At 39.3% G+C, this 12279-nt stretch overlaps 1 protein-coding gene across 2 annotated transcripts; it reads left to right on the top strand.

Annotated features, from left to right (window-relative positions):
* The first annotated feature begins 1044 nt into the window (after positions 1 to 1044).
* Positions 1045 to 11957, top strand: fgf24 (fibroblast growth factor 24). Of its 2 annotated transcripts, none has more exons than XM_026183338.2 (5): positions 1045 to 1768; positions 1946 to 1982; positions 6437 to 6605; positions 9723 to 9829; positions 11531 to 11957. In XM_026183338.2, exons 1-5 carry the CDS (start codon positions 1737 to 1739, stop codon positions 11807 to 11809), a joined length of 624 nt encoding a protein of 207 aa, XP_026039123.1. In that variant the 5' UTR covers positions 1045 to 1736; the 3' UTR covers positions 11810 to 11957. The 2 variants fall into 2 exon arrangements, with proteins under 2 accessions (XP_026039123.1, XP_026039114.1); XM_026183329.2 differs by having other exon boundaries at positions 1594 to 1768; positions 6437 to 6614.
* Positions 11958 to 12279: the final 322 nt, after the last annotated feature.

Here is a 12279-nt window from a genome sequence, read left to right as displayed (position 1 = left end):
AAGGGATTTGTACAGTGCACTGAGGTTGACAGGATCAAGGAGTCTTGTTAGGCAGACAGCCATAAATCACTGGATAAACCCACATTATCCATGCACTTGCAGGAAAGATACAGGCTTTTAAAAACTCATAAACACAATATATTTTAAATTAAAGTGATAGATACTTTCCTGACTTTTTTCTGCTAGCAGAAATTATAAGCTCGAGTTCTTAGTTAAACACTCATTTTCAATTCCCACTGAACTAGCTGCAGGGAACCCTTTGAAATTCCCAGCATGGGGAGTTATGTATGTGATCATTTAGAATCATTTTGAATATCAATGGGAGAAGAATCCCGAGGACCCAGTTTTAATGGGACAATAAGGGCCAGCCACAAAGGTTTTCTCTTTTTTTTAAGGCAGCATGCAGAGATGGACTCACTTTACTGCTACCAGCTCTGAAGTAAGCTACTCCCAACCACATTCACACCTCTCTCTCATTTAAATTCAGGGTAAGTTATAGCACATTACTGAAAAAATTCGAGACAACCTGCATTTGAATGCTGTCTGGGAGAGCCAGGCCAATACACAAACCATTCGCTGTTTAAAACGCACAAATAACTTTAGGGACAAATAGTTTCTGTAACACTTAGAACGCCTAATTTCAGCTAACAACAATTATAATAATAATAATAATAAATACAAAACCACTGAATCGACTTGTTTTTTTTTCAATTAAATACATAGAGTGCATATTAGATTGTCGGATTGGGTTATCTTTGTTTATGTGAGAATACACATTCAGTCCTAAAAGTTCTAAAAAACAAAATTAATTAATAAAAAAAAGTCCAAATCTAAACTAAATTAAAAAAAAAAGCACCTAATCTCTGTGTTCAAGTTCTTTGCGCAACGCTTCGCCCACCAAGCAGAAAAAAACGCTCTCCAAGATGATGGTCTCTCCAAGATTACCCTATCAGGTGCTAACCGCTGACATGTTTCCACCCACCAACAACAAAAAAGCCTCTCTGTGCCCAAATCTCAAGCCGCAGACGCACAAACACCACTGACAGGCACTGCTGCGCCATCCTCAGCTCCCGAACCTCTCCAGGGATCCGCTCCTGTTGCTACCGCTGCGATTGCTCAGCACTTCTTTTTTTTTTTTTAAATATAAATTGAGCTCGGGAAAGTTTGTCCTCCCATATTAAACAACTTCGTTTTGGTGGACTGCTCTTTTATTTATCGCCACTTTCTTTTTTTACTCTTGCACTTGGTAGCGTAAAATGATCCATGCAAGGTGTAGAAATCCAGCACAGGTACGGACGGAGATGAGAAGCATGTGATCTCTGGAGCAACAACCTTCGGTTTGTGGGGTAACTTAGCTGTTGGTGCGCAAAACTGAAGGATACTTTTTAGAGAGGTTTTGGAGAGGTCGAATACTGACTTCCATTCTTGACACAGACTTGCGGAGACGGGTTTTTTTTTTTCGGGAAGTGAAGGAGACTGAGCAGAGAAGAAATAATCTTCTGGATAATTTCATCCAACAAGGAAGCACCCAATGTTGCACTCCGTAACTCTGCCGCTGGTGTCCCGTCATCTGCCCTTACACTGGGATCCAGTCTCCTACTTACCCCCGGAGCTGTGTGCGTAAAATACGCACAGGGGAGCGAAACGGAGCGAGAGAGGGGGGCGATTTCGCCAACCTTTCCTGGGGCTAAATCAGTGGAAGCAGGTGTATTTCAGCTGTATTTCTGCAAGTCAAGATGTCTCTCCTGCCTTCGAGGTTCATATACCTGTAAGTCTTCCACCTCTCCGTTTGCTTTTGCACACAAACTCATGCATTCTTACCAATAGAAGTCGCCAAACGCTTCATATTTTTGGATTGCTGTCATCCAGGTAGGCAGCGTTTATTTTTCACGTAATTGCCTGTGTGATTAACTCCCGTCTTCCCTTCTCTCTCCTCTCCACTTAGGTGTTTACATTTTCTGGTGTTCTATTTCCAACTGCAGGTATGTTTTATTACTTTTTGTGTGTATGTGTTTGTATGTCCCTGTGCAGCTTTTTGATGTAACTGTTGATTAAATCACGGTTATAGTTTAATTTCACGACGGTCTTTGCCACGCAGGACAGGAAATTCATGTGCTTTAATTCTGTTCATTTCAATACTAATTGGTTAGAATGATGAGGAAAAAAGTGACAAATTTTGGGTCTACTGCGTGCCACAGTAAAAAAAAAACAACAACAACAACAACACCAAAAAAATAAACAAAAACTTAGTCGCACAGTAAACCACAAAAAACCCGTGAAATATCATTTATGTGATTTAAATACTTGTCACGAGTATTACAGTAATGCATAATTAATGTATATTCAAAATGTTCATTATTCATTCAAATCAGTACAATTATCCGGGCTACACCTTAATTAAAACCCGATGTTTGCAATTTGACATTCAAGTAGCAGTTTCGATATTTTACAGCAGAATTGTGTAAAAAAATATTGCGATCCCTGGGGTTAACAGTTGTTCTTTGAACAGATGGCTCTTTTGGCGCTCAGCTTTTATTAGTTGCGCGTCTCACTTTGAACAGTAATGATTTGCAGGCACCCACTCAGCTAATTGATTGCGCGCCGTGATTCACATAGGATGCAGTCAGCACACTCCTTCTCTCATAAAACTATCTGATGGGTTTGTTGGTATGACGTGTCCGACCATAATATTGCACACACAGTTGTTTCATATTAATTTCTCGGTGTTATTGTGATCTACGACATTTAATAAAAACAGGATACCCTGCCTTAAAAGGTACCGGTATCTCATCCGTTTTTTAACAAACAGCTCTTAAAAAGTTGGCAACGTTTTAGTGTTTATGTAATTACATCTTTTAAAAGTTACTACATTTCTTTCTTTCTTTTAATTGAAAAATAAAAACTATACCAAGAATAAGGAATAAAAGGAGTGTTTGTTTGTAAACTATAAACAATATATTTTATTGGTTACAGTTACTGCTGCTAGGATCACATTGTCCCAACCTGAAAACCATCAGCTTTTAGAGTAATAGGTAAATTTCCTAGGGACAAAATGTAAACCAACCTGAAATTAGAAATTGCAATCTTAAAACTGTGTAATCAGATTATTTCAACAGAAATGGCACAAACACAGTTGATGAAAAAAGTTGACCCCTCTTCACTTGACCCAACATTTTTGGTTATTATTTTTTTAATGTGAACTTCATGCTTGTTGTGATTTAAAGTTCGTCAGATGATAGCTACAGGTAAACAGAGGATGTTCATAGCTTCAGTGGTTTCAGCCTAATCATTTATCTTAGAAAAATGCAGGGACATGCCTTTATCCTCCACTCCTTCTCAGTGCTCCTCGGTATGGCTTAATGGCTCTTGCATGTCATGCTGTGGTTGTGACTTTATGAGGTAAAACAAAAGAAGCAACCGCACTTGGAAGTTAACTTTGAATACACTGCCAATGTCTGTCGGAATGTTTTTCTGTATGTGAGTGTGTGTGACCCCATCTGTATGTATGTATGTATGAATGTGTGTGTGTGTGTGTGTGTGTGTGGGGGGGAGCAGATAGCAAGGTGTATCTTAGATGACTGCGACAACTTCACTTCCTCAGTGGAACTGAGTGCCAGACTTTTGAAGTTTCAACCATATCCGTTTTCGTGTTGTCTTTGAAGAAAGGAGACAGAGTGATTTAAAAAAAAAAAAAAAAAAGCTGTTGTCGCTAGCGTTCACCTCAGCCATGTGCTTAGGCTTGCCTTTCCCTTGACATGAAATGCAACTGTCTACCAAACACACCTTTATGTTTGTTTAGAGATGGGGAGATTTGGGATAAATCCCTCAGCAGCCCAGTTAGGCTATGTTTTGTTGTGCGTTCATTTTTTTTTCTTGTTCTTCAGCTTTGAGTTTCATATTAAGAAAGAACATTGACAACAGATGATGTTAATGTTCAGCTTTTAAACACTGTTGTACTTATTCTACGATAAGCAAGTTTGCTGGAACCATTGGACACATGCTTACTTTTACACTGTTATGCATTAGTCACTGGTAATCCAGCCCCTAAGACTCTATTTAACTAACTTCTTCACCTGAAATGGTGACACTTTTCTCCCCCGTCAGTTTCTTTAACTGCTGTATCTGAAATACCCACTCAACTGTTGATATTTATCATTTTTTTAAGACACATACTGTGTAGAACAACAGACACTGAAACTTTCACGACTCACAAATGTAAAATGACAACTCTTTCTCTAGAATTTCCATTTGTTTGGTCAGTTTTAATGTGCAAATATAAAAGGATATTTCCAGCCAGTAAGCAGACTCCTCTCTTACATCTTTGTAAGATCAACAAAGGCTTCAATCAGTGCCTTAATCAGCTTACAAAGATAAGCAGTTTCATCTCTGATAATCTATATCTCTTGTCAAGGAACGGCAAAGGGTTTTTCTGGAATACTCTTACCCTCCTAAGAGACCCTCTCTAAATCCACCCATCTCCATGGGACCTTCGACAAAGTCTGACACTGACAGTATTTTTCACAAGAACTGATTAGCCAGAAACAAGTCTTTTTGTTTGGATTAGTATGTTAAGTAAAACATAAGCTGTGATGGAGGTTAAGAGTTCGAGATGTGTTAGCATGGTGTGGTATCCTAGTACGAAGATAACAACCACTGCAGCTCTGAAGAATCAAGGTTAAACCTGAATTGACCCCAACAAACCCCAAATCTGCTTTGCAGTACAAGCCTCTGGTGGTCCAGGTTGGGTTTAGGATTGTGAGTATTGAAGACCAGGGAATGTTTAGTTTTCAGAGTTTTCCAGAGGGTTCTTCTTGTGATTTATTTTGATTTCATATTGTGTTATGTGCAGAAAAATCGAAATATATTCTAGGGCAGTGTGTAACATCATTGTTCTGTATTGTATCATGAAGGTTGTGTACTTCTTTGAAGTAATTGGGGAAAAGATACTATAGAATATTCTTATAGGGGGATAGTCAATCTGTGACTAGAGACAAAAAAGCCATCACATGCCAAATTTGAGTAAGCGAGTACATTTGATTTGATTATCTTCAGCGTCTTATTTTCCACACTGTCTGATGCCAAAAATAATATCATTCGTGTTTCCTAAATGTCAACAGACACAGAGGATATGTCACCGTTGTAGACCAAATATGCCATAACAAGCAAGCATATCTTTCATATTTCAAAGGCTCTTTGAAACATGACCAAGAAGTGCTACTTAATCTGCACCTCATGACCTTTTTGGCAATTTAAAATGTTTACAGATGAGTTGGTGCTCAAACGTGTCTTTTAGTTTGGTTTATTGAGGTTAAACTGTAAAGCCGGGCTTCTTCAGTAGAACCCATGTTCGTGGACAACATCCGTGGTGCACGACTCATACGACATGTTTCAGCAGAGCGTTGTCGGAAGCCTCTTCAGAATTGCACCCAGTTTTGCGAAATTGTTTACTTTTTCCTCTCTGATTTTAAGGATTTGTTCGGTAGAGGCCATAATTTCCAATCAAGTTTGCTACATGTCAGTCATTTTACTAGAATAACAAGGACTTGGGGTATGTAATGTGTATATAATTAGCCACCTGAGAACAGCCACATAAAAAGCCATTACTGTGCAATTACGACACCATACAGCTGGGGAAATGGGATTTTGGCGTGAACTTAGATTCCAGGGCTTCTGAAAGTATACGTTTCCTCTTCCACGTGTTGAGTCACAGTCGTTTTACTGAGCTGCCACTGAATTCTGCAATTTCCTCTATTTTCATGTCAAGTCTAAATTTATTCCTAAACAGCTGACCAGTGAGTTTTGAGAAGCAGGTTTCAATGCGATTTTTACAAAAATTCCTCCCACAAGAGAACTTTTATGGTTTGAGGTGCCTCTTTCCATCTTGTCCTCCGCCTGCTGCATTTCCTAATTTATGGACTTTACTTTGCCTGCAGGCAGATATTTGTTTGATGATAGTGCAACAGGTCTGGATGCTTCAGGTGTATAATTGCTAGTGGCTTGCTTGCTTGTGGAAATGGAATACAGGTTTCTCAGTATTGCCCAGGGCACAGAATATATACTCTGTCAATATAAACCAACACTCAGTTTTCACTGTATGGTTTGCTCTTGCTCTGTGCAATTTTTACTCAAACCGTGACTTCATTAACATGTCTCGTAACATAGTTAGCAGCTTGTAAATGCATTGCATATAAAATGTGTCAGTTAAAAGCAAGGAGCAAAACACTAAAAAGCCACAGCACAATTTCCAGGTTGTTATATGAGTTTTTAAAACCCTGGGGCAATTTTTTTTTCTTTTTACACCAGGCCCATAAAATGAGCAGTGCACATTACTATCAATACCTGTGCTACGATGATCTCTCACCATCTGTCTCTCCTCCTCTCTGTTTCTTCATCTACTGTCCCTCTCTCTGTTTCCTCCTGTCTCACATCTGTGCAGGAATCGCAGCAGCGCTCTGCTGATTTCAGGTTTTACATCGAAAACCACACCAGAAACCCAGATGACCTGAGCCGGAAGCAAGTCCGGATCTATCAACTCTACAGCAGAACCACTGGCAAACACGTCCAGATCTTGGGAAAGAAAGTCAACGCCAATGGAGATGATGGGGGCAAGTATGGTATGGGAGAACTCCTGTGCATCTCACTTGACATTTAGCTAGGCTGTTATAATAGGATGAGAAATTACCTGCCAGCCAGAGCTTTTCTATCTCCACCAGCCACTTTGGCTGTTTACTACTCATTGTTTGTCGGTGGTTTTCCGTGCTCTGTGTTTGGCTGGCTCAAGAGAGGATGGTGACTTTTCAAAGCCACCAACTACAGGTTGGGGTGGATGAATACATACTGAAATTGCTGACTTTGCTGTTGATGTTTACTGCAGGATTTGGGTATCTGGGGCAAGTCTGTTTTTATCCTGTTGGAGTCATATGTCAGCAGTGTTATGCTTTTTGGGGGGGTCTAATACAGACCAAGACTTGTTGGTATCTGATGGTAAAAATATTGTTTTCTTTTGGTTTCTGAGTTGTAAAATATCGTTTTTTGCCCTCTAAGGATTCAGTCTCAACTTGGTTACTGTGAACTTCCATCATGCAAACTGGGGAAATCTCACATTTGCATTACAAGAAATCAAATTTATATACACGGTTTCGGAAAGCCAGGAGAGTTTTGTTCAGCCAAGCAGTGTAAAAGTGCTCACCTGAAAATGTTAAGCATTAAGTCTGAAGATGTCAAAATACGTTTGGCAGATTGACCCAGTAATTATCATTGTTGTTATGTAATTAGTAGTATTTCAGATAAATCTTAGGCTTTTATCATCTTTTTAAAGTGTTCTCTGTCTTTTCTTTCTTTCTTTTTTCTTTTTTTTTTCATGTGCACTTTGCTATTTTGGTTTAAAACGAGTATGGCAAATGACTAAATCGATGGTCAGTACAGCACCCTTTTGAAGTAGTAGTCCAAACGCAAAGCAGTGGGGCTTATGTTGTGCTTCCCTGCAGATATTTTGCTCATAACAGCTGACTCACGGCTCTAAAATTGCTGGTCTTGAATGCCTTTGAGTGAGTGTGTTCAGTCACAGATGCGCCGAGGCGAAGTTTCCTCACTGCTTGTTAGAGCTTGAGTGGAAGCAGATCCAATTTTTCCCATGAGGCTTTGCCAATTCCACCCTCCACCCCTCCTCCCATCCCCCCCACCTCCTCCTCCCCATCCAGCTGCAGTACCTGGCACCTGTGAACTCCTTTGCAGCAATAATGCTCAGTGAGATAACTCTCCTTACTCTAATTCATGCATAGTGTCTGCAGCTTCACATACAGGGACCAAAATACGCTGCTGAAGAAATATAATATATTGCTAATATACTCCTAAGTAGGTATCTCTCCAGTTAACATCACTGGTATTATAAATCTTCTTAGGTATTAATGTAGCGTATTCATTACTTTTAGGAGACCAGACCAGTCATTTTCCAGAACAGTCCATTGTAAGTGATGTCTGCCAAGAGTGATGGCGGGTCATTGCAAAGGCTTTTAAATTGATAAAAGCTGCAATCTTTGATTAATGCTGACTTTTTCAGCTTTTTGAACAGGTGGCCTTTTGCTGAGGTCAAAATATGGCAGCAACCTGTATTATTCATATGGAAGCAAGGCAGAAAAAGTGCAGCATACCTCAGAAGCGAAGGGGTTCATGGCTCACAGTTCTGCCTGTGTGTCTCTTTAACTTTAGAAAGTAGACGTTTGGCAAGTTTGTCTGTAACTTTTGTCATATTTTTTCATTTTCTTTTGATCTTCTGACTTCTGCTCCGTTAAATAAAATACACCCTTTTCATGTTTTAGACCTTTTTTTGTTTATCCATAAAAAACTGGGAAGCATTGAGGAGTCCTACACTCACAAGGCTGCTGTGAGATTATTGAAGCACCCGGTTCATACATTCAGCAATTTTTAAGGTTGTGGATTATGGAGATTAGGGGTATTCAAGTGCTTACAGTGTAAATAAAAGCACCACATTCCCTCCTTTGTCAACTCAGTGCCACTTGTTAGAGGTATTGACAACAGTGAGATTCCTCCAAGTGTTTGCATTTCACTGTAACTATGACTCAAGGATCTAATTACGTTTATTGATGCCTTAAGCTGCCAAACTCTTCTTTTATAAAGATCAAACCATTAGTGTTTTCCCAGAAAAACTCAAGATAGGGGTTGGAACTGGGTCACAGACAAAGAACAACTTACAGTAAGGAGGGAAATATTGTTTTATCTGATGTTCTCAGTCTCCAGCATAACTGAGGTTGAATTTTTGGGTCTTTTTGTAAAAGTAGCTCACAATGAAAAGGCCAAGGTGTGGTTAAAGATTTCCTAAATTTGCATTCATGGCAGTAGTTTCTTTCAGAATATTATTTTATTTGTGTGAAAACCAATGTTGTTGGGCTGTCTTTTCTTTTTTAAGGATGTCCCTGCATATCTATTCGACGATAAAACCAAGTCCGATGTGCTATTCTTTAGATCCCAAGTAAGACGTACAAACAAATCTTTTGCAAATGAAGAATGAATAACTATTTCTTCCCTCACCTTTAAGACAGATTACCTACCACTTTTCTCCCAAGGTTGGATTTAGGGGGGGTGGAGAGTTATTTCTGCCCCCGAGCCTATCCCGTCCCCTTCGACTATTCTTTCTCTCCTCCCTTGAGTGCTACTGAATGGCTCTGTGTGTTAAACAAATGGATCATCTTAACTTTTTGATTGAGTGAGCACAGACTAAAGGGAACTTGAAACCTAATCTGGAGGGGCACATAACCGCTCCACAAATGTTTGGCAGATCTCTTTACTGGTCAGAGGGTGAGCAGAGACAAAGGTGACCTCGCAGGGGTTAACACTGGGGTGGCGGAGTGGGCACGGAAAACTAAAAAGGCTACCGAGATAGGTTTTTAAAGTGGACTACTGAAGTGACAGTGGCATTGTTTTTCTGATGTGTATCATACAAGGAATTTTTAAATAATGTTCTACTTGAATTGAAATATTTTAACTGCATTTAGTCAAGAAAATCATCATTTAGCTAATGATCACAATACTGTGTCCTTTTGTTTGTGTTTCTTTAACTAAAAAATAACAAAAGAAGTTAACCATGATTAAAACTTGTATTCTTACAGAATCAACTAAATGTGTTTGACTCCTTAAGGTATGTGTGCTACAAGACATATACATGGCATTAATTGGATGTGTTTTTCTTTTCTTTTCATTTGCAGCTCTCCTTATTGTTGAGACAGAAACCTTTGGGAGCCACGTCCGAATAAAAGGAAAAGAGAGCGAACATTACATTTGCATGAATGAGAAGGGCAAAATAGTTGGAATGGTGAGTACATTTTGATTTTCACTATGGTAATATTCAATGAATACTGATATTTTAAAGCGTGCACTTAATCCATGCTGAATCAAACGCAGCCTAGGATCTGCTTTCTCCTGCTGTTTTTCTACACCCTAACAAAACCTCTTTGATAACTCACAGCCATTCTTCCATTACGTAATCGGCCTACTCCTTTGACACTCGATCAGTCAATTACAGTCTGCAATCACCAAAATGCATTGAGAGACTAATAGTCACTTAGGAGGAATACCATTGCAATTATATCACTTAGTCGCACCAGGTGGCCACAAGTGCAGGATAACTGCATTTGGCTCGGCAGATGACCATTTCAGTGTGAAAAAAGCTAACATTTGAAACTGTAACATTTTTTAGAGCGCATGTGCTGTTTCTCTAATAAATCATGTTCTTAGCATTGGTGCGACTGGATTATTTCACTCAAGTTTTCCCTCGCTGCGGTCGTCTGCTAGAACTAAATTATGTTCCCATCAAGATTTCTAAACTGTCTTTAACCCAAATGCCAGAATTTGCCATGTTAGTGTTCATTTTCCTGGCCTCTGATTTGTCTGAAACCCAGTGATGTATTGATTTTGTGTCTGTCAATGTTTTACTATTTTTAACGCTAAACCTATCAAGAAAGTGTTAATGAGTTGAGCCAAGAGCCATTTCCTGTAGACTTCTATGAGAATTCTATGAGAATCAGAGAGGTGCAACCAGAGGAGTGCCCCCTCCTGGCCTACAGAGATTATGCAGGTTGAAGGCACTTCGGCTGACTTTAATTTTAAGACCATCTTTTATGAACGTTATATGTTGTGAGAGCTTCCTGTGTGTCATCCTATACATAGCCATATGTAGTGTACTTGTATACCTATGCTATAGAACTGGGAGATAGCTAGCTTAACTTTGCATAAAAGCTAGATGCAACGGGATATAGCTAGCATAACTGAATTACAAGCTAAGAAATCCATCCAACTGCAAGACGTCACTGCTCTAAAAAGTTGTCCGTCCCATAATATTCTGTAAAGCCAGATATTTAATTTTATCTGCCACTGCACCACTTTGTTTTGTTTTGTATAGATTAACTAAATGTGAGCTTTAGAGAAACTGTTAGATTTTTTTTCCGTATTATCTTTGGAATTTATATAGAACCTTTCTAAGCAGCAAGGAAGCTCAAATAAAAAGATTTTCTACAATTATTTAAAGAGTTCAATTTTCTCAACTAGCGAGAGTGCATTAGTGGTAAAAATGGGAATGAGTCAAGTAACAGTTAATATGTTTACGCTTACCTAACATTAACTCTCACATCACAGGGAGAACTTTTTTTTACCTCACAAAAAGTTGATTCTGTTAAACGTAACCTTTTCAGTGGGTGAAACTCATCCAAACTCATTCAAGTGACTTCTTCACTCTCAGTTGACTGCAGGTTTCCCCGACCCTATAAACAGTACATTTGCATAATGACTGAAACTAGCACCGCTGATTAACAATTGTATTTTCAGCTGTGACTGAAACCCTTTTTGATCTGTGAGTACGTTATAACCATGTGACGGGAAAACTTAGATTGCAACACAAAATCACTCCAAACTGAAAAAGAGGAGAAAATGAGGTAGACTATTCAAAGGCCACACTACTATATTAATAATTAGTGTCAGATGATAACTTCCTCTGCATTCTTGTTCTTTTTTCTTTCAGCCTGATGGAAGGAAGCAGGAGTGTGTCTTTATCGAGGAATTCCTGGAGAACAACTACACGGCTCTCGTCTCTGCCAAGTACAAAGGATGGTACCTCGGATTCAATCGGAAAGGGCGGCCTAAGAAAGGCTCGCGGACCACGCAACGACAACAGGAAGTCCACTTTATGAAACGCCAGCCGAAGGGCAAGGTGAACCCAGTGCAGGAGTTTCGCTTCACCACAGTAACTAAGCGGACACGAAGGGCTCGGCGGTTAAAATCCAACGCAAAGAGGAACTGACAGGACTAATGGGACAGCTCTAGTTTTCCTCGTGGAGGAAAAAAACTGTACCTGAAAATCTCAAGATTCTTAAAAGAAGACTTCTTTTCTGTAAAAGAAAGACTGACTAAAAGAACAAAAAATAAAGATTTTTTATTTTTGTATTTCAGGATGACTGAATATTTCCTAACTGTCGGATTCTTCTGGGTTGATGCCATTGAGCTAATGTTTCTGTCATGTTATTTATACTGGATAAACTAAAGGACCTCTGAGCGAATTCCTGTGATCGTGGCCCTCAGCTACATATGAACTGCAAGCTGAAGGCATGCTTTCTTTTTGACAAAAGCAGGAGCTGATGCAATGTTATAAAAATCAGCCAACTAGAGATTTATTGGAATACCTGTCGGTTTTTGTTTGTGTTGCCCCTGACAATGCGGATCCCATACTTTCCACTGGAATTAGAAACCATGGAGATGAAACGGAGAGAGGTG

This window comes from Astatotilapia calliptera, chromosome 2 (genome assembly GCF_964374335.1).
Source record: "Astatotilapia calliptera chromosome 2, fAstCal68.1, whole genome shotgun sequence".
Taxonomy (NCBI): Eukaryota; Metazoa; Chordata; class Actinopteri; order Cichliformes; family Cichlidae; genus Astatotilapia; species Astatotilapia calliptera.
Note: the sequence above shows the minus strand (reverse complement) of the source record. Positions and strands in the feature narration are given on the sequence as shown.

Excerpts from the sequence above, each read along its gene's own strand:
- fgf24 (XM_026183329.2), top strand. The coding sequence starts at position 1,737 with ATGTCTCTCCTGCCTTCGAGGTTCATATACCT. Across the intron at positions 1,769-1,945 it reads CCTTCGAGGTTCATATACCT|GTGTTTACATTTTCTGGTGT; the intron begins GTAAGTCTTCCA and ends CTCTCCACTTAG. Across the intron at positions 9,830-11,530 it reads AGGGCAAAATAGTTGGAATG|CCTGATGGAAGGAAGCAGGA; the intron begins GTGAGTACATTT and ends TTTTTCTTTCAG.